A 23,221-nucleotide genomic window follows, 5' to 3' on the forward strand; every position below is an offset into this window, starting at 1 on the left:
TCTGATTTGAATGCTCTGTTGGAACGGGCGTATCTACGGATTTCAATGTAAACTCCCACTGCTATGATTGGCTAATATCTTTGAATATACAGTAAAAATGATCATTGCACGTGGAACTCTTTTGAGAGCTTTTTACCATGTTTTTACTATAACCACCAACTCATGGTGAAAAGGGTTGCTACCTGGTCTCATGGCATAAACGTACCTGGGGGAACTTTTTAGTGAGACACAAAATAGGTACCAATAAGTAGCCTACATATCAGTTTCCAAAAGAAATTAACACTAGAGGCAGTAAAACTCAAATTTACAGAGTTTCGATTAATAAAGGGTAATTCTTGCACAATTTACTTGAAGAATATCATGTTATGACTTCAAAACAATATTAATATGCTGGGAGATTTGAAAACTGATGCTTTTGAACGTTAGCATCACACATATCCAGCTTCGTATCTATGGGTTTCCACAGACAGTAGGTTTGTTCGGTAGCTCATAGAGTACGGAGACGTACTTGAGAGGTGAGGAGCTCCAGTTTGAATCCCGTGTAACTATGGTTCGACAAAACAGTCCAAATCTGCATATAAGGAAGTTCAAGGTGCACGGTTGCATCAACAAATGTGCTTTTATATCCGTTTTGCATTTGTTAACACTATTGGGTAGGTTTAGGGTTGGGTTTGGTGTAGGGCATATTTCCAACACAATAGAGCAGGGACAGGCAACGTCGTTCCTGGAGTGCCGCTGTCCTGTAGAGTTTAGCTCCAACCCTAATCAAACACACCTGAACAAGCTAATCAGGGTCTTCAGAATTACTAGGGCTACAGGCAGGTGAGGTTTTTTTCAGGTTTGGAGCTAAACTCTGCAGGACATTGGCATTCCAAGACCGACAATGCCTACCCCTGCGACAGAGCATTAACTTTTAGCAACAGTCCCCGTATATTTGAATTCTGAAGTTTACCCTCTGATCTTAGAGCCCTCGTCGGAGTGTAGGGGTGAAGTAGATCAGACAAATAGGACGGTTCTTGATTGTGAAGAGATTTGTAGACAAGTAGCAGGATTTTAAACTCAATGCGATAGTGTACTGGCAACCAATGCAAAGATCGCAAGAGGGTAGATACATGATCAAACTGTTTACACCCCTTCAAGAACCTAGCTGCTGAATTTTGAACTACTTGTAACCGCAAGATTTGAGACTTTGATATACCAAAGTAGAGGGAGTTGCAATAATCCAGCCGAGATGTAATAACCCATGCCTTTATAGATTATAGCATTAGGATTAGAACTACAGGTACTGCCATTGCATCAAAGGTTGCAGTTATTAAATAGAGAATGATCTCTGATTGTTTTCTGTATATAAATTAATCACAATATTAGATAACAGACGGTTTTGAGTTTTGAAACTTGCAGTATGTTTTATAACCTCTTATATGTGTAAATATGAAGAACACTGTGATTAACAAATGGAAACTTTTGGTAAGCTCTTTTTTTATCAATTTTGAAAAAGTTCTACAGCTTTATGTTTTTGTGAAAACAGGAATTATTCAGGTTCTTTGATGAATAAAAACTTCAAAAAGAACAGCATTTTTTTGTCTTCGCTGTCAATTTTGATCTACTAATGCATCCTTTCTGAATTAAAGCATTCATTTGCTTTGAAGAAAAAAAAATCTTACCAATCACAAATATTTGAAAGGTATTTTAAGTCCTTTCAGTAATGCATCAGTACACGTGCTCAACAGAATGCCGTGCATCAAAAGTTCATTATTAAACTGTATTTTAAGTTTTTAAAGCAATTTCATCAAGGCCATTCATGAATGAGGCCAAACGCAGACATTGAAACATGAAACTAAACAACTTAGGTAGCAATGACTTTCTGAATGATTTACACAGAAATTTGTCTTGCACATGTTTCATGAATGAGGCCCATTGAACAAGCTGACAGTATGCCGATAAAGGTGAGATCCAGGCTAAGAGGCCTTAAGGTTACAAATATACATGTGTTGTTTGTGTTTTGCTTTAACTGTTGACCTTTCTGAAAAAAAGAACACAATTTAAATGAAAAATATGACATCAAATGGCTTCTGTATCAATGGTTTTTCTAAAGTAGCACTCTCCAACAGCAACATTGGCGGATTAAGCTTCAGCGGGGGACCTCCCTTGAGCTCCATGTGCTCTCACTGAGCTCCTAGAGTGTGACGCCAATGAGAGGAGGAAACGGCAAAATACTGCAAAACATTACTGGGATTGGTTGATTACACCATCAGTGCACAAATCCACATCAACAGGTCAAACTGATGGAACGGGACTGACTAATTACAGAGTAAACAACTCACTCATTTGGTCAACACCACTTTCAGGCACATTTCAATCAATGTGAACTTCAAATTACTAGAAATGATCTGTGAGCGAGCACTCAGCTGGGTTAAACTGAAGCTGCATCTCTGTAACGGTGACCATAATTACGCCTGCAATGTGTACCAAAAAGAGTGACTACAATGATGATAATAAGGTAGAGATGCACCAATATTACAATTTTAGCCCATACAAAAAAAAAAAAAGTGTAATTGTATTTTAATGCTGTAACTTATAAATGTCTCACACTATATACTCCTATACTATATAATAGTATTTTTAGTGAATTTAAGAATCACAATATTATACAGTAATGTAAAGTATGAAAATTTGATATTAAATGATTTCTGAAGGATCATATGACATTAAAGACTCAAATAATGGCTGCTGAAAATTTAGTTTTGCCATTACAGGAATAAATATATTTTTTAAATATATTAAAATAGAAAACAGTTATTTTAGATTGTGATAATATTTCACAAAATTGGTTGCTTTACTGTATTTTTGATCAAATAAATGCAGAATTGGTGAGCATAAGAGGCTTTTAATAACATTAACAAAAAATAAAAATAAATGTTTAAAAATCAATCCTAAACTTCTGAACACACATATATATATATATATATATATATATATATATATATATATATATATGTGTATAAGAGTTTATTTGCAAAAACAGAAAAGTCAGTTTTTTTACATTTTAAAAAATCATGTTTTTATTGTGTTTTATTGTGTTAGTTAGCTGTATTGTTTTGGTTAATTTTTAACTTAATCAAAATAACCCAACCGTAGTTTAATTGAGATTAATTGGGATGCACAATGAAAAAACATGATTTTTGAGAATTGTTAAAAACGGTATGTGTGTGTGTGTGTTTAAACATCAAGTAAATAAATACATACATACATACATACATACATAAATACATAAAGGCTTTTTTCCTGAAGTCCAGGCCACTGATATGGAATACTGTAAATAATACCTTGCATATTGTATGTAAAACCCAGCTCACAGCTAATGAAAGGGATGAAAGGCAGTGATGTCACAGAATCAAGCTTTGATTCATACCCCAAATATGTTTCACAGATCCTCCATCACATTAGTCATTATCGAAAATGTCAGCTGGAATTTGGGCACATTTCTGGGTGCCTGTTGACTCATGCATTAGCATTGTCCCTCTGAGGCTATATTTACACTGTAGTCTGAACTCCTCACTGTGCCAATGACAATGTGCAAAACAGACTTCTCAGAAAGCACAGGTCTTCTATGGACAGCGCATGTGGCATACAAGGAGACTTACATTTAGCATTTTCACTATACAATATCATTGTGTGTGAATAATTATGCCGCGCTCGCTTGGAGACTACAAAACAACTCCTTGTCTAGTCATAACAATCCAACCATGCAAGCTAAACCTTAATGGAAAATACATGCAGATCTTGACTGTAAATCTCGGTCAGCAGTTACTACAGCAACGAAAACACCCTGACCTGGGAGACTGTCGCTATGCTAACTCCAGATTCCACAGCGAATGATAAAGGTTTAGCAAGCCACAGTCGTAGTGGCCTCTGGTTCTGAATCAGTGTTTTCAGACAAATATTACATCCTTCCTTTGAGACAAAGCTGTTAGAGGATGCGACCCAGTTAAGGCTGCATTGTATTTCAATGTGTGGTTATTTTCATGAACTAATGAAGCTGTGTAAACAGTCTAACACCATTTTCATTTCCCATGTGGCATTATAAATCTGCTACAATGAGCATGGCAAATGTTGAATTGTTCTTTACATGAATAATCAAGCCTGGTGTCAGCACATGTGCAGTTCTGCTCGCATACACTGTCACACCTCCTGTTTTCAGATATGAGCCCTTGGGTATGGCAAAAGCATGCAAGAAATACATTTGAATGCAAAACTATAACATAAAAAAAGAAAATGCTGTGCTGAGACACACACAAAAAAAAAGAAACACCCTGAAATGTATTTTTTAATCAAGCAAATAGAAGCACTTCAAGAATGTGTGGTAACAATGACGAATTGTGGGTGCAGCGATTAGAATTAAGAAAAAGTTACCTATAAATAATAATAGTACGTTATTATAAGCATACGTACAGTAATAAAGCACTTCTAAATCATAAATCAAATTTTAGTTTGTAGTAAATTCATAGTTTATGAATTGTAGTCTCTGCATACCTACAAGTAGCGAGTTCTTCATTCATTGTGACTGCAATTTATAAATTATTGTTTAATTAGCTTATTTGTAAAGAGTAGGATAATGTGTTTTTATCCTTTGTTTTCAGTTTTTTCTATCTCATTCTATCTTCAATTTACATAATATATATATTTACATTTTACATTATATGTTTTGTAGTTTATAAAAAGTGGTTCATTTGATGACATTTTTAAAAATTTCAGATGTGAGACCTTGGGTGTAGCAAAAGCATGCGGGAAATATATTGGACTGCAAAACTACCATAAAAGCAAGTAAAAGCTGCCTTGAGTGGCATGTTTTGCATCTCATTCACGCAGGCAAAAACAGCCTACCATAATTTTTAATCAAGTGAATAGAAGCACCGCGTTTAATCACCAATGGCTATTCAAGAATGTGAGGTAACAATGATGAATTTTCTCGTGGCACAGCAATTAGCATAAAGAAAAAGTGATTTATTATGTTGTGGTGGAGCAATGGATTTTGTTTCAGGCCAGATACTTCTTGCAGCACACTAAAGGCCACCAATTACAAGCGAGCCCACTGACAGGGATTATGCACGGTGACATTTAGAGCGCTGCAGACGTTACAGTGAGCCCCTTTGCCACACTCGCACATAATCTGACTTCCGCCGTCTGTAGGAGGTCACCGCACTGATACTGAACCGAGAGGTTAATATCCTGCCCTGCTTACTGGTGCAGTGCAGTAAGCGCTGTAAAGCTTGGTAGGCTATGCTGAGAATTAGACTCGCTACCGTAGCCACCCTCAAGAAGGTCTGCCGGCAGAAACCCCTCCTCGTAAGATCGCAACCCGCACTGATTGGACCAAACCTGAAATGTGTTGCTAGGAGTCAACCTTTCTCCACAGCCAAACGGACAGGCTCTGACCGGGACTAAACTCGTGGCTGATGGGGCTGCCATGGGCGGCTCTTCCCCCTGAGAGAGGCCTGGAATCAATTAAAATCATCATCTCTTATTCAATTGGCTGGATTGTATTGGTTCCATTTGCTTAGCGCAGGGATGCTGCTGCTGTGCATCAGAAAACATCAGATGTAGAACAGCTTTGCTGTGGTATGACTAATCAGACTCTGGTGTAAACAAAAGCCCATTTCAGGCGATCTGAGAACAGCAGGCCAAGTCTTTTATGATAGATTTGGCTTCTCCCTTTGCTCACTTTCTGTCTTTTATGGTGCTCTGGAAATGGAGTGAGAGGGAGAGATTCTTACTTGTGCATTTCTTAACGCCTGATCCCTTCTTCAAGGCATGGCGGCTGAGCTTGCAGTTGAAATTGTTCTCCCAGAACTCCGCAAACCAGATATTCCTCCGGTTGTTCTCGAGTGTGCGGCTGGTGAAGTAGCGATCAAAGCCTGAGGGTAGATCGATGAGATCTGTGTTACTTTAATGCGCTCTGTCAGAGTCAAAGCTCTCAGCCAATGAACTTCAGAGAGCAACATGATTTGACAGAACATTTGCATCTAACATCATTTTCGTCTCACTGAGAATGTTCTATTTTTGCTATGAATAATTCACACACAAAAAAAAATTAAAAAAAAAAATAAATATATATATATATATATATAATAATTTGCTCATCAAATGTCAAACTAGTTGACATTTTTATGTGGAACACAAGAGGAGAATTTTTGAAGAACAGTTCCTAGTTACAGTTCATAGTTTTGGAGCAGTCAAGCTCCAAAATAGACAAAAAAATATATATTAATTTGAAAAAAAAAAAAAAAACTTTTTTTTTTTTTTTTGATCATGAGATACACATAGGACTACACAATAAATTGATGCTGATATCAACTGGACAAAAATAATCCCACAATATCAATACTTAGCACCACTAACCTAATTATCTAGATGTAGGCTAAGTTTTCAGATTCTGTGTCTCTGTGTGAGCGAGCGGTGCAGTTTCATCCGCTATATTCTCAAGCATGCATGATGCTCATGGTGTTTTCAGTGTCTCACTATATAGGGACACTCCACATGAACTTCATCTCCAGAGCTGCTCCAAGAGTTTACTTGATGAGCATTTTAATTTTAAAAGCTTTCTGAAAATACACACTGAAACTCAAAAGGTCTGCCAAAAGTGATTTAATCTCACGAAATGTACATCAATTACATTATTAACACCACAATATATTGCTATTGCATAGTAAAATGTAATTCTTAAAGTAATAATGCTAATAATAATATGTATAATGTTTTAAATTATTTTTTTTATTATTCTATGTTGTATTTAACAACAGATTTAACGCAATACTACATCTAACAATTAATTTACAACAAAACATAGATTTTTTTTGTGAAATATACTCTTTAAACAAAAAAGTATTGTTGTTGTATTATTAATAATAATAATAATAATAATGTACAATGTTCAAATACATGTTATTATTATTATTATTCAAAGATGTTGTGTGGCACATTATTTGGAACAAAAAATTAAAATGCAATGTTTTGTTGTAAATTAGTTTTTTTATTCTTTTAAATTATACAATATTTAAAAAAAAAAAAATGGTGGAATCAGATTTCACAGGCTCTAGAATAAAGCTTAGCCTAGTCTGTGGAGTTTACTTGTAACAAAATGCTTTTACATAAAAGGAATACAAGCACACTGACCACTTAAGCCCCTTGACCACTTCTACTATGGAACTGTGTGTTTTTAAGAACTTAACAGGCTTGTCTGCATAAAGATACCTCAAGGTCTTCTTCTGTGTTCCACTGAAGAAAGAAAATCAAATGCATTTGAAGGATTTTTTGTTTTCGAGTGAACTATTCCTTTAACACTATGCATGCCCCATATGTTATGCTTATTAAATGCATCACTTGTAGCTAAAGTGTTGTCAGAAAACATTAAGCACACACTCCGGTTCAGAACTGGTCTCTAATGGATGAGAGCGACCACTGACAAGTGGAGGATTTAATCTGTCACTTGCCTCTGATGTTCTGTCGTTTGGGTAGGATGGTGACAGCTCCCTCGGCCATTTCCTCCTGGTGAAGCACTGGCGATATCTTCGAGCCCCAGCTATCTGACCCCACCCACAGGAAGTGACCCGTCTGATTGGCTTTTTTTGCCGCCTGCAGTAGTCGCCTGTTAAGAGATGAGTGGCAGTTTCCATAAAATGTTGAATATAGGCTTTGCTCCCAGGCTCCGAGTCACATCAAGTCCAATTACTTGTTTGCAATTATTGTCTGCATTTTGTGCTGCTTTGGTGATTCTCCATTTACAGTAACTGCAAATCAATTTGTTATTGAAAGGTCAGTATCGACATTGCTCAGCGCTGAAATTTCTAGCCATTCTCCGTCAGGCACGGTAGCAATTGATGTCAAAATTAGTCATGCACAACTGACAGCAAAAGCATTTCCCCAAGATAATAATGGCTCAATAGAGTATGTTTCAGGCGGCGCACACAAAATCATTTGCTGTCTTTTAAACAGAAACAGACTTAGAGCGCCTTCACACGCAGTGTCTTTCCATAAGCCGTGGAATACATTTTCTGGGCTTATGTGCCAGTAACTTATCAATATTTTTATAACTGCATAACAATTCACCCACATCTTTGGCAGCTACGCCCCCATTGCAATTTATTTGCCTACATTAAACATGAAACGGCTTTCACAACTCATTGTACTTGCAAAATGATGCATTAACTACAAAAATGCAAATAGCTATTTGGCTATTGGTTAATATTAATCAACAATCTACATGGTCAAGGTGACATCAGCTGAAAAGGAAACTTAAAACAAGTTATTAAATTCTGATGATTGATATTCGTGGAATATCATCCACAATAAATTCAAGAATATGTATTCAAGTACGCAGGGTACATTTTGATTTCATATTCATGTCATCAAGACGTTTGTTTTTTATTATTATTGTTAGAAAAGCATACTTTCTGAATTACAGGTTCATCAATGTGAACATGGATAAACAAGCCATTATGAACTCAAGGACAATGGCTGACAAACAATAATTAGAGAAGCATGATTAAACAGTCATCCTGAACGCTTAAGCAAGAAACAAATTGAAAAAGTTTGACCATAATTATTCCTTCAAATTAAAACGATTATTATTCAATGGATGTCTAATAGCACATTTAAGTGAAGGCTTTTTGTCCATTTTCATGTGAACTGCTGGGTTCTAATAATTCTGATTAGGTACTCCAGGTGCTCGGTGCTGGGGCGTTCAGACGTTCCCACGGGGCAAATTAAATGTGTTATAATAGAGGTCAGGGAAATTAGTTTTTCACCTCCCTGCAAAGTCCTTGTTGTGTATTTCAGACGTTATTTTAGAAAGCAATACCCATTTTGGAGTTTGTTTTATTAACTTTGTAACTCTGCACAAATGAATTAATAGCAGAAATCAGATTAACTACTTCACCATAGCTACAATAAAATAGCTTATACTATATAATTCTTCAAGATAAATGCTAATTTTAAAACAACAAAAGCTACTCACCTTATATCGTCCTCATTTGCAAATATAATAACAACCCTCGCATTCGGATTTTCTCCCAGTCTCTGAATTATCTTATCAAACTCCCCTGGTTTCGGCTCACGGGGGATTTTCACCGACTGTGAGATACACACATTTCCTGTGGGGGAAAAAAAAGAAAAAGTGGCATTATTACTAGTTGCAAAATATGGAATCACAGGTTGAAAAATTCCCCAGTGAACAGCTTATTATGAGCTGTCCTGTCGAAACTCACTCATGCACTGGTTGAGGGAGACTTTGCTATGTTTGTCAGCTCAAATATATGCTGTAAAAATAGGCAGCTGTTATCGTAAGGAGCTATTTCTACATCATCTGACCTTTAAAAATGACTTTTGTTGGTGTGACCTAGTGTAGTCAGGTCTATTCAGATATATTAAATCCTATTTTTGACTTGAATAAATCCAGTTACCACATTTTTTGGTTACTTGACAAAATATTTTTTTACAGTGCACTCGAACAGAACAATGTTTTAAATGCACCACAGTGTGTGTACGGTATGTTGAAGTCAAGTGGCTTGCTTTATCCTTATAATTTTCTCTGCACAGTCGACTGAGATCAATACCAGACCCCTTAAGACCAAGACCAAGACCTGCTGTTCCAAGGGAACTAAAAAAATAGAAGATACTGAATTTATTGCAGCATTCAATCAATAAGTCACTTTGTATAGTGGCTAAGTAGTCATTTAGAGCTGTGGAGTTGTCTGCAGTGGTCAAGATATCGTATAGCCACCTGTGCTGGAGGTAATTATCACCTTTTGAGTCTTTCAGAGAACATACGCTGAGACCAAGAATTACATTTTGATACCTAGAACAAGATTCTAAGTAAAAACAAAAAAAGAATAAGTTAATTATACTTAGTAACTTAGTTACTTAGTAGTAACATATTATGCCAGTACGGGTCACATGAGTCGGAATGAGCAAATTTTCAAAAATGAGTTCTATTTATTTTCACATTCTCCATTAAAATACTTTCAAAATTATATATGACTTGTTGGAACTGGACAAAAATGACTGAACTACAGCTGTTTGAAGGCGACAGAGTAAGCAGAGTTGATTTTGACAAATAAGTTTGACGAGTTAAAGTTTCCAAAGCAAAATCACCAAACAACATTGCATATTTACCTCCAGTTATTTTCTTAATAATAATTACTATGTTATTAATCACAATATAGCTATTTCTTTAATTTTATCTTTGTTATTAAAAATAAGAATTTAAATGCAAATAAACAGTATAGTTTAAAAGCAGCGAGTGATTCTGTCTTTTCTTTTTATTGTTTGATTAATATTGAGACAGATATATATTAAGACCTACTGTAATGCATGAATCTAATATAATGTTATGCATCTGAATTTCCCCCAACCATTAATTAAACTTTCATGTAAGACATAACGGATTATGTTTGTGTGAATCTCACAAAGACATATAGGGAGATTGCGCACTCTGGGAAAGTCTTAGGATTGGGATCACTAGAAGAGGGCTTAATGAACAAATTTGACCAAAACTGACATTTTTCACTTCTTTTGCCTGTAGCTCAAAATTAGACAGTGTGCATTCCGACTCATGTTGACAGCATGGGACATATATCTGATACATGCATATTTATATTTATCTAAATATGTATTTCATTTTTTGACTGATTAAAAACCAAGTGTAATGTAGCTCAAACTGTAGAACACAATAAGAATGCATAAAACTGACAAAAAAAAAATCTAAATGCAATGCAAGTTGCTTTAAATAAAAGCATCTATCAAATATGTAAATGTTCTTTATATGTGTTGTTGTTTCCCTTTATATCTAAAACTATCAAAATGGATGTCAGCATGGGTAATTATGCTGTTTTGGTCATGTCATATCTTGCCTCGGGCATCTGAAATCTCACCAGATTATTGGCTTCTCTCACCAAAATCCCATTTGACAACAAGTACCTTCAACAGTCCTAAATAGTAAAAGAGCAAAATCAGAATCAGAATCAGAATCAGAAAGAGCTTTATTGCCAAGTGTGTTTGCACACACAAGGAATTTGTCTTGGTGCTATGAGCTTCCAGTACAGAAAGTACAAACATAGTGCAGACAACATATAATTAAGGTGATAAAGAACACTAATGAAGAGAATATACAATAATTAAGAATAACAATAGTAATAAAAATAAAAATATACAGAAAAGAGACATGACCATAGACAGAACTGTGAATGTGCATGTGTCCTATGTACAGATGAAGGTTTGATGAGTTATTTACAGATGTACAGTACCGGGGTGTGTTATGTGTTGTTCAGGTGGGATACGGCCTGGGGGAAAAAACTGTTCTTGTGTCTGGCTGTTCTGGTGCTCAGTGATCTGTAGCGCCGGCCAGAGGGCAACAGTACAAAGAGAGAGTGAGCTGGGTGTGAGGGGTCCAGAGTGACTTTCTTAGCCCTTTTCCTCACTCTAGAGGTGTAAAGTTCTTGGAGGCTGGGCAGAGGGGCACCGATAATCCTCTCAGCAGTCCTAACTGTCCGTTGTAGTCTTCTGATGTCTGTTTTGGTAGCTGAACCAAACCAAACAGTTATAGAAGAACATAGGACAGACTCGATGATTGCAGAGTAGAACTGTTTCAGCAGCTCCTGAGGCAGGTTGAACTTCCTTAGCTGGCGGAGGAAATACAGCCTCTGCTGGGCCTTTTTCGCAATAGAGTCAATGTGATTGTCCCACTTCAGGTCCTGGGAGATGGTGGTGCCCAGGAATCTGAATGACTCTACTGAAGTCACAGTGCTGTTCATGATGGTGAGTGGGGGGAGATCAGGGGGGTTTCTCCTGAAGTCCACTATCATCTCCACAGTTTTGAGCGTGTTCAGCTCCAGGTTGTTAAGACTGCACCAGACAGCCAGCTGCTCAACTTCCTGTCTGTAAGCAGACTCGTCACCGTCCTTGATGAGGCCTATGACTGTAGTGTCGTCCGCAAACTTCAGGAGCTTGACAGAGGGGTCCTTTGATGTGCAGTCATTCGTGTAGAGGGAGAAGAGCAGTGGGGAGAGAACGCAACCCTGAGGGGCGCCAGTGCTGATGGTGAGAGTCCTGGATGTGAGTTTGCCCAGCCTCACTAGCTGCTGCCTGTCTGTCAGGAAGCTGGTGATCCACTGACAGATGGAGGAGGGCACAGAGAGCTGTCTCAGTTTGTCTGAGAGAAGGTCAGGTATGATGGTATTGAAGGCCGAGCTGAAGTCCACAAATAAGATCCTTGCATAATTCCCAGGTTTGTCGAGGTGTTGCAGGATGTAATGCAGTCCCATATTGACAGCGTCATCCACAGACCTGTTTGCTCTATAGGCAAACTGAAGAGGATCCAGCAAGGGTCTAGTGATGTCCTTCAGGTAGGCCAGGACCAGTCTCTCAAGTGACTTCATGACCACAGACGTGAGTGCGACAGGTCTGTAGTCATTAAGTCCAGTGATTTTGGGCTTTTTGGGGACGGGAATGATGGTGGAGCGTTTGAAGCAGCAGGGAACTTGACACAGCTCCAGAGATATGTTGAAGATTTGTGTAAAGATGGGGGCCAATTGGTCAGCACAGACTTTTAGACAGGCAGGTGAAATACCGTCTGGTCCTGAAGCTTTCCTAGATTTCTCGTTATAATCAAATGAATATAACGAGTTTTCCATCTTCTTAACTGTAGAAAAATCTGGATGTTACAGAGAAACTTCATTGTTTAGCTTTGGAATCCCAATGTGGTATAATTTTGCTCTGCTGGGTTCTTAAATTGCATCAGTTTTTTGCTTTGTTATCATGTACGTTACTGTATGTTTAACAAATGCCCTAACTCTTTTGTTGTAATCTTTTGTTGTAGAAAGTCTCATCTTCGCAATCTCCAACCGTTACATATCTATCTTCCTTTCACAGATGCTTTGAATTAACCTCCTATCATATCAGCAAATAGTCATATGCAAATTAACTGCAAAAAAAACCCCGCATAATAATAAACTCATTAAACTTCTCACATCCTTTCCGAGAAAACACAGAGCCCTTGTAAACTTCCACACAAACCGATGGTTGCCGTTCCAAGGAGACGGCATTTTCAAAGCGTTTGACCTGTCCTCGCTGAGAGAGGAACACTGATTTGCATCAAAGGCGTTAATTAGACAGAAAAGAGAACCCTCAAAGATGCCATATGGAGAGGCTTCCTAACGGCAGGAATCTTGCAGTCACTTGCAGCCCTCTGCTGTGTGCGTATGCTACTTTGAGTCAGGAGATATTTTGAATGACTGAAGGCCTCAAGGTAAGAACTCCACATGTCACTGAATGAGACAGCTATGAAGCAGACAAAGTCACACAGTGACCTGGGTGGGTGTGTATGAAACTATTTTCTGTTTTAAATATATATTTTACAGAAAGTACAGAAAGTCTTTTTCACTAGTCACAAAAATGTAAATAGTTTGTTAAATTGTGCCTGCTACCAAACAGAATTGCAAAAACAGACAGACAGATAGATAGCTGAATAAAAATAGCAAAAATAATTATTGTTTCCAAACAGGTGTCCCGAACCCATTTGCCATTGGTCACCCTGTCCCAAACTCACACCACTGGTTGTGGTGCCAGTCTGGTTGTGGTTGTCGAGCTGCTGTAATGGAATTCTATGGTAATCAAATTTGTTTTAATGGGAATAAATGGTTTTCTAAAAGGAACAAATGGTGTTTTGATGCATTCCTGTAAGTATGTCTTGTGCGAATTGACCAAAATATGCACAAGCATTTCCAGAGGGGTCATATTTGATGCTTAATCAAAAATAATGAACAGCAGGAGGGGTGATCTGAGAACAGATGGGTACTGACAAGATGGAGGAACTGACTGAGTTATAAGAGTTCTTTGTGTGGGTAGGTCAGTTTTCTATTTATTTACTTCTTTTTTGGAACCTATATCCAAAACAGATTTTTGAAAGGAGCTGTGTCCATAGAAACGAATGGCATGCACGATGTATTAAACTTCCAATACATTAGAAGAAACTTCCAATAAAGTAGAAGTAACAATAATTTGATAATGTGATTAGAGATAAAAATGTTCTTTAGAATGGGAATCTTTATTATACCTATAGGTCAGTGTTTAGCATCACCCAATTAGCCCCTGCTCGCAGATGCTGTGACTACACCCTCTAGATTAAAAAAGGAATATTTCTCCATGATTGCTATAAAAATAAATACAATAAAATAAATAAAATAGTGTTGCCAAAATAAATACAACAGCGCAGGAAAATGGCATGTCGAAACATTTCATAGGGTCTTTAGGGAAGTACTCGAGGAAAAAGAGCCATGACAATGTTGTGAGAAGGTTCTAATAATAGCAACGACACATTCAGAGTCAAGCCCCGAGTGAGCCCAAAGTGACAGGATGTCAGAAGTTGATCCTCTGATTTGTGGCAGACTCAATTATCCTTTCCAGACACAGTGTGAAAAAAAAGCTAAAGAGAAGATACTAACAAAGCATCCTTATGTTTTAGCAGCCTGTCTTCAGTAACAATTAAAGGGACAGTTCACCTAAAACATAAATATTATGTCATCATTTATTCTACTTCATGTAATTTTGAACCTGTATGACTGTTTATCTTTTGTGGAACAAAAAAAATGAATTCTGAACAATGTTCTGGTGGCTGTTTTCTATTCAATTATAATAAAAAGGGACTGAAGCTTCAAGAAGGACAAGAAATCACCCTTAAGGTATCATAAAATTGGTCTATACAAGTCATGCGCTATATTTCAAGTCTTCCGAAGCCTTTGTGTGAGAAACACTGAAATGAAAGTTCTCATTCACTGAAAGTCTCATTAAAATTCGAGTAAATGACGAAAGATTTTATTTCTTCATGAACCATTTATTTAAATAGTGCATATCCAGTCATAAAAATGTTCTATTGTTGCAATTTCTGTTTTCACTTGAGAAAAGGAATCTGATCCATTATTCTGCAAATTTCTGAAGTTGCACACAACAGAGGGAAAAAAGTTGTTTGTCTTCTTTCCTGAAGCTAAAGTTCTGGCTTTGGATTTGAGACTTTATTCCTCTGTCTGGGTTTACCGTGTTCGATTTAAAAAGGGACGACAGCGTCGCATTTTCACGAGTGAGTGGATGTCTGTCATGTTTTCCTCAAGAACTCCCACAGACTTCAACATGATAAAGAACCCCAGCAATCCACAGCTGAGATATCTAACTTAGATATATATTTCAAAAATCCCTTTTAGCAGGGCACTTTTATCAACAAAAATCCGTGCTGCATTTGCACCTCGCCCAGAATCAGGCATGCACGGTTTTTGAGAGCAGCCTGTCAGAGAGGAATCACAAAGCAAAGCAAACGTCAGACCGAATCTTGTGCGCTATATATAATAATCTGCATGTTTGTCTCCAGTAATTATGAAGGTTATAATTGTTGATCCATTATTACAAAGCCTTAGGTAACTCGCCATATGACTAACCTCCCTCTTGATTAGATTTACCAGGGCCTCCGAGGTTTCTATTTGGATCTCCACATGGAATCAATTACAGCAGGCAAATCTTATTTATCAAATATTGGAGATTTATGTATGCTGAGAGCAGCGTAGGCTGTTTACTTTGTTATTGTGCCATGCTGCGGCTGAAGATTGCTCATCACTCAGCGGTGGCCCAAGTCAACTCCACAGTACCACTGGGAGACCATTTTCCATGGTGATGTATGCTAGTAGCAGTCACCTTTCAAAACTCACCAAATCTATTCCTTCATTTCAGAATTCGACCCTTCAAGGTCCCTCAGCAGCAGGCGCATTATAAATTTTGCCCATTACTGGAACCCAGAAGATATTGAAAATATCGAATGAGGTTTTGCTTGAAGGAGACTTAACAAAGAGAACCGGTGCTGCATGTTTCGCTCAATGCCTTGGATGATATTTTGCGGTAGACTACTTATCGCACGCAAACTTGTTCAATTTGATTACCGCAAACCTACTGCGGTATTAGATAACACACACTCTGTTACAGACATTACAAGCAAATAACTGATATCGATACAGAGTTAAGATGTCACAAAGCCCTCCTTTGAAAACGCCATGAAAGACAGAGGAGAAAAACAGTGCGGTCTTTCACAAACAGTGTTTTTCTGCTTTTTCCCTGGAGGCAGGACTGAATTGAATCATGTGTTGGTCAGGGCAGAAACACACACACACACACACATACACAAAAAAATGAAGTTGGGAATGCCCTCGGGCCTGGAATTGAAGAGCCCTGTCTTACGCTCCATAGGTATGCTTGAGTCTGCAGGGAATGACGAACAAATCATAAGACGATCAAACATTATGTGGCAAAGAGGCGGCTCTTCATGTCCATCATTTAAAATGTATGGCTAAGGTTAGGATATGGTCACCGTAATCAAACATTCATAGCCTACAGACCCTCAATATATCAGGGTCTCTTTACCGGGGGCATTTTCTCTGAGGAGAATAGAGAGGCAGTGCCTCCCCTCACGAAAACAAAAAAGAGAAAAAGAGAGAATAAGTAACTAGTAGCTGACTAATAGCTAGAAAAAGATGACCGATGACTAAATAATATTAATCATTACAATTTTTCTGTATTAATGCAGATATTATTTTTTTATTTAAATAATTTAGCAGTAATAAAGCCAATAGTTGACTCTTAATAATATTAATAATTACAAGTATTTATTTTATTCTATTATTGCAGTTACTATTTTTGTATCAATGTCAAAAATGTTAACAAATTTTAACAAACGTATAAGTATATTTTAGCATTGGTTGCTTGTTGATAGTGTGAAGTAAATGGTGTTCCATACAGTATGCTTTCAATCCAACAACCGTGCAAACATTAAATGGAACATTAATTCACACTGAACTAAAAGAAAACCTAAAATGCTAAAATAAAAAAAAACTATTTGCCTTTTCATTTCAGAAGATCAACACAAGTCACTGCACTTTCCCCACTGAATCTGTCCCCATTTCATTCCAGTCAGCTATGAATATCTGAGAGAATTCTGTGTGCTGTACATAGCATATTATATTACAATAAGCCTACTATATCACCCATAAGCAGAGATTCTACGAGGTGCAGGATACCAATCTTAGTCCCTTCGCTCTCTGTGGTACACCACTGCTCTGACTGTTGCCATGAATTATGAAGGAATTACTCCAAGCAGGCAATGCTACACAAACATAATTCATAAACAATTTAATCTACAGTGCGGCCCAAAAGTCTTTATTTTAAAAAATAAAAAAATTAGGATTTATTTTATTTAAATGTGGGAAAAAAACAGTTTTAGGATTTTGAACTGAAAACACATTATGGTGTATAATGAAGAACAATATTCTGTAGTATTTCTAGGCTACTAATCAAATTTGAAACACAAAACAAAACAAAATAAAATAAAAGAATAAAATGTATATCCCAAAATGCATTCTCTGTGTTGAATTTTGTTACTTTAAAACCAGTACATTTATTAATCCATCCATCCATAAGCCATATAAACCTTCAAATGTCATGTTTTTTTTTAAACTCAAAGTTCAGTTCAAATTCAGAAGTTTCATTCTAAATTAAATTCTGAATGGCAACATTTTGTGGAGTCCATTCAGCTTGATGGCTGCTGTCATTAAAGCAAAAATTAGACAACCAAAAATCTTAAAGTATTCTGAAAATCGTATTTCAATTCAACGTTTCATCTCAATTATTTTGCACACAAACAAATAAACAAAAGTACTAAATAACTAAATAAATAAAATTCTCAGATGTTTGGCTCCCACTGTAATTGAAGATCCTACACTTAGGGATCATTCTTTGGAACAAAGGCAACTAATATGATTGAAAATACTTTTGTTGATGCTTAAAAAACTGTATTCCTAAGTGATGGGGAAAATATAATATCATTATTCAGTTAGACATCCTACTCATCTACTGTATTACTGCAGTCCAGAGACAGGATGGAGATATATGTGAGCAAATCACCATGGGAGACATTCTATCGACCCGCACAGCCAAGACTTAAGCTATTAATTATCTTTGTTTGCTTGTTTCTGCCTTTCTTTCTCATTCCCTGTTGTCCCTTTTCTTTCATCTTGGCACTTGCTCTTTCCCTACGCCCTGGACAGATGTGCAAACACTCCCGTGAAGCTATAAGGAGACGGCATGACACTGCAGTGACGCTCATGGTTATTCATATCACGGCCCTCAAGTCTCACGCCATCCGTCCAGCATCCTCTAAATACAGCTGTGGGAGTGGTCTGGATATCCAAAGTTACATAATTGGGCCTTTTATACGGTGTATGAATAAAAACATAGAGCATGAATAAATGCACATAACTGTCACCATTCCTTCTGTACATATCCAACAACCAGCAATGAGTTACAATCAATCTTGGAGGTGCTATCATTTTTCTTTTGAAGTAATTTCTATGCTAGCATATTACAGCTAGATTTGTCACAATATCAAAATTTGAGTACTCAGTACTCTGCATGACCTTAAAAGTGGGGGACACATTATAAACATGGCTCATGAATTTCAATTAGATGATATAATGTTTCCCCAGTGGGTGCTAGCCATATAAGGATTAGCATTTATTGACTGGGCATTGAATTGATTGACTGATGATGCAACCAGTAGACAATGGATTCTGCTTCATCTTAAAGCTGACGTTTTAGATCACCATTTTACAACACATTTTTCCCTTCACTACATCCAACCAAAACACTCTTATATTATGGTTACATATTAAAATAATTATATATAACATTATAATTATAGTAACATTTTGGATCCATATTCCAAACTAACCCAACTATTCTTAAAACTGCATTTTTAGCATTTTAATAATACTAATTTAAAAAATATAGATATATGTCTAAAAACAAAAAATAATAAAATAAATATAGATAAGAGAAAAACAAACAAACAGGCACCAGTAAAGCATATAGTAAAATATGATGTCATTTTTGTAATGTATATGTTACGTCTAAATAATTTTATTTAGACATAGACCAGTCCTAAACTCACAGCTTCTGTTGATGTCTCCAGCTGCTCAAACAAACAGACCAATGCACAGACCAAGTCTCAGTGTTTACTCTATATATTTTATAGCTGTCTGTACACTTTAAGCTCTGAAAGTCATGGCATGAATTACATATGATTTTTTTATCAGCAAAACTAAATATGACCTTTAACATTTTTTTTTTTACTTTTGACTACTTTTCTTAGCTCTTCTTTTGACGAACATGACTTCCACAATTACATTCCAAACAGAGTAGTTTCTTATTAATTCCTGTAACACAGTTCGTAGATTCGGGAAGAAGGAGGCGGGAACCGGCAAACATTTAAAGATTTAATAATAAAAATAAACAAACACAAAAGTAAAGCGGCAGCCCCTCACGGACAACTGCCGCACACAAAACACAAAATAAAATCCAGGCCTGGTCCTCTCTCATCTTCCACTGTCGTCCCTCCTCCTTTTATCCTTCCGGAGCTCCTCTGTGGGACTCGAGACCGGTGAGTGGCGCAGGTGTCGCTCATTATCATTCACTCCACCGGCCTCGTTCCGCTCCCACGGCTCTCGGCCCCGCCCCACTCACTACTACAATTCCCATTTTTCATTTCATGGTTTTTAATTGTTTCCTCTCTTCCAGATTGCTTGTCTTTCCTACTGGCGAACGCAATTTGATACATTTGTATGAAACTTGCTCTCCATTCTCAAGCACCAGAGCAGCTCTAAGAACAAAGATTTTCTGGATCGCGTAATTTAACTAACATATGCATTAATGAGTTAATCCATTATGCACTGCACATCTACAGACACACGTTTTTGAGTCCTGTTGTGCCTGTTAGAAGAAGGGAAGCTGGATTTTTCTACAGCGGAGCCTGAAAGAAATGTTCTACAGTAAGTGTGACTGGAAGCATGCAAAGGTGACAATTACACGTCATCAACAGCAGTTCACTTCCGCTATTCCAACTCTGACCCGTGAGTTCACAAGAACCACACCTCAGATGTACTTTTCAAGAGTTCGCTTTCACACCAAGCAAACAAGCTTAAGCTTTTGGCACAGAGTGTGAAAGCACCCTGATTCTCCATTCATGAAAAAGAGCCAGATCTCAAGATAGAATATGGGAGAGGAACAGATGTTGATAGCCTCAATGCGTAGGAGAAACCACGGACACGTGAGGAGGACACTGTTACCCTAGAGAAAAGAAAGGAGTATGACTCCATCTCCCTCAGAACTTCCTCTAGGCGGTTAAGACTATTCATAGAACTTGACTAGAACAATTTTAGCTTCCATCTGTTTGCATCCACCAGTGCTTGAGGGTTATGAAAACTTTCTAAGATCCAAATAACTGTATAATGTGATAAATGACAAATTCTATATTAAATATTTAAAGTAGCATCTAAATTAATAACAAATTAGACTGAGTGCACTAAAATCTCTTTTCCTGATCTATGTGCAATGCAAAAGTTCTGTAGATATTTCCCAATAACAAAAACCTGGGACCCTCCGCCCAGGGGCCACATGTTGGTTCCAGCCTGTCAGCTAAGCTTAACCTGAAGCCCTAGTGACAGTAACAGACTTTAAATTGAAATTTAGAAGGAAATCAATGGCTGAATTCATAGTTTAGTGTGAACTGAATGTAATGTTTTTGAACACTGAACTGCATGTGATTAAATTAATTTCTTAATAATAGTTTAATAGTTTATACAAATGCAATTAGCTTTAATGTGTGTGTGTGTGTGTGTGTGTGTGTGCATGTGTGTGTGTGTGTGTGTGTGTGTGTTTGTTGTTTTTTTAGGTTTTCTTTTTACTCATTTAAGTAGAACTTAAGCACGTTTGTAATTTCAAAATGATTTCTATTATCTATTTTTTATTACTTAATTATTTGATATTACTAACTGCCAAATACACTGACAAGCATGTATGGTAAACTTTCTTTTCTTTTGAAACTTTTATGTCATGTATATTTGTAAGTATACACAACGGTAATGAGGAAGTTGCAACATGTAAAATATCTGTAATATCCAAAAACAAGTTCTTCTCACATGCTTTAGTATGTTGGTCAACATAAAAGAAGTCTACTTATTTAAAGCATGGCAAAATGTTATTAAAACAATGATTTAAAATGTACTTTTAAGCAAAACCTTGGTTACACTTTATTTGGTTGTCCTTGTTACAGTGTAATTATACATTTAAGTACTGAGTAATATTAATTAACTACATGTAGTTACTATATGGTTAGGGTTAGGATTAGGGTTTGGTTTAGGGTTACTTGCATGTAATTTTGCATAATTAATTGTTATTATAAAAATAAGCACATGTAACACATTTAACAAGGACACCTTAAAATAAAGTGTTCCCAAAACCTCTAATCCAACATTATTACAAAGAAAAAAAACTTTTTAAAATGTGCACTTAAGTGTGTTAAGAAAGTGTACTTTCTTTATGTGTACTTCAGTTGTATTTCATTAATATCATCTGTAAAAAAAAAAAAAAAAAAAAAAAGTATACTTTTAAGAATTGAAGTACACTACAACTGCACATTTAATACAATTATGCACACTTCTATTTCACAAAGGAAAACCAGCGCTAATATGCAAATACTGTGGTTGGTTGCTTTTTTCCCCAGTCAGAACATCCCTTCCTGTCTGAGTGGGCAGTTCTTGGCCATAATAAGCTACAGTGAAGACCAGAATACGCTGCATGATGAAATTTGGGTTAAGTAAGACTATCAAATTTCAAAGATATTCACAAAATGACTTACCCTGTTCCCGAGATTTCTGGATGAATGCATCTACGCCGCTGTCTCCATAATTCCCCTCCGACGCCACTGTGGAGACGTAATTCCAGCGCATAGCCCTGACTATATCCACCATAGCCTGTGCCTGATAGGTGTCCGGCGGTACCACACGGGAGAAGAAGTCATAACGGGTGTTGTCGCTCAGCTCAGGAGCCGTGGAGGCATAACTCACCTGGGGAATCTGTAGGAGGAGACACAAACACAAATCCCATTCAGGCATTGAAGTACACAATTCTCAAAACCCCCTGCTGCTTCTGAGCTCACCTATGACAGATTATAACATGCTCCATCATCCCAGACTACATCCCCTACCAAGCTCTCTCTTACACAGCCACAGGTGGCACACTCAAGACCGCGGGGATGAGCGCAGTCCATTCAGAAATAAGATGTGTGTGGAAAGCAACAACAAGCTGGTCAACAACTACCACACTTTCACAGACTAGTTTACAGAAACCCCAATGAGATGAGTCTCTTAAAAGAATAGCTTACTTCAAGTGAAATTTCCTGCATTATTTACTCACCCTCATGTCTCTCCAAACCCGCATGAGCTTTGTTTTTTCGGTGGAATTCAAAAAGTGCATTTCTGATGAATATCTAGGCATTGAAATCTGCCACAGCTCTCTTTGGCATGTTCACTAGAGTTCATGAGAAACATCTGACTTGTGAATGAATCCTTATTTTGAGTTGAATCTTTTCAATGAATCATCCGATTCGCTTCATAAAACTGTTCTTAATGATCCAGATTCTTAACCTCAGCTCATTTGACAAAGTGCTTCAGCTTCATTTTCAGTGTGCTTGTCACACAGTTAAGCTTGCAACACACAATTCATATGGACTACTTTTATGACACTTTTTACGGTGTTTTTGAATACTTCACAACAACCCAATAGATTTATACCCTTCAAAATGTTATGAGAGTGAGTAAATTATGACAGAAAAAGGGTGAAGTTACTCCTTAAGGGTCTCCCCGACCGAATTGTGTGGACAATTCAAACACAGGCTACACCGAACAACAGACACACAAATCAGTCGTGATGTGAAACTTAAGCAATCACATAAAATGGATCGCTGGTGATGCTCGGAATACATTAAGCTAATGTCAGACATAGCATAATGGATGGCTTGCACCAGCAAGAATGTAATTTATACAAGTTTATTAACTTGGCTATTGTGAACATACTCTGGCTTTTAAGTCCACTCTCTGCAGACATAATACCAGCGGTATGGCTCCATTAAAAGGGATCATAAATTCATCTACACAGAGGACAACACAATATCAGTCAAAACAATAAACAAACGAGAGGCTCTTTCGAAATCAAAACAGACTACAGGTCGATCATCGTCCACCTTGATATTGGCTAGTAACATTTATTGAGAATGTAAATATTAAGCTTGAATCACGATTTG

General features: G+C 37.1%; 1 protein-coding gene across 1 annotated transcript in view; it reads right to left on the bottom strand.

The window, feature by feature from the left end:
• LOC306879313 (metabotropic glutamate receptor 4-like) overlaps positions 1-23,221 on the bottom strand; it is a 112,580-nt gene that overhangs the window by 48,944 nt on the left and 40,415 nt on the right. The window contains exons 2-5 of the mRNA XM_079432141.1: positions 21,779-21,995; positions 9,014-9,149; positions 7,491-7,645; positions 5,775-5,915 (exon numbers count right to left, since the gene is read on the bottom strand). Of these exons, the coding sequence (XP_079288267.1) occupies positions 5,775-5,915; positions 7,491-7,645; positions 9,014-9,149; positions 21,779-21,995 (649 nt within the window). The remainder of the gene's footprint in view (positions 1-5,774; positions 5,916-7,490; positions 7,646-9,013; positions 9,150-21,778; positions 21,996-23,221) is intronic.

This window comes from Barbus barbus, assembly GCF_936440315.1.
Source record: "Barbus barbus genome assembly, chromosome: 13".
NCBI classification, from domain to species: Eukaryota; Metazoa; Chordata; class Actinopteri; order Cypriniformes; family Cyprinidae; genus Barbus; species Barbus barbus.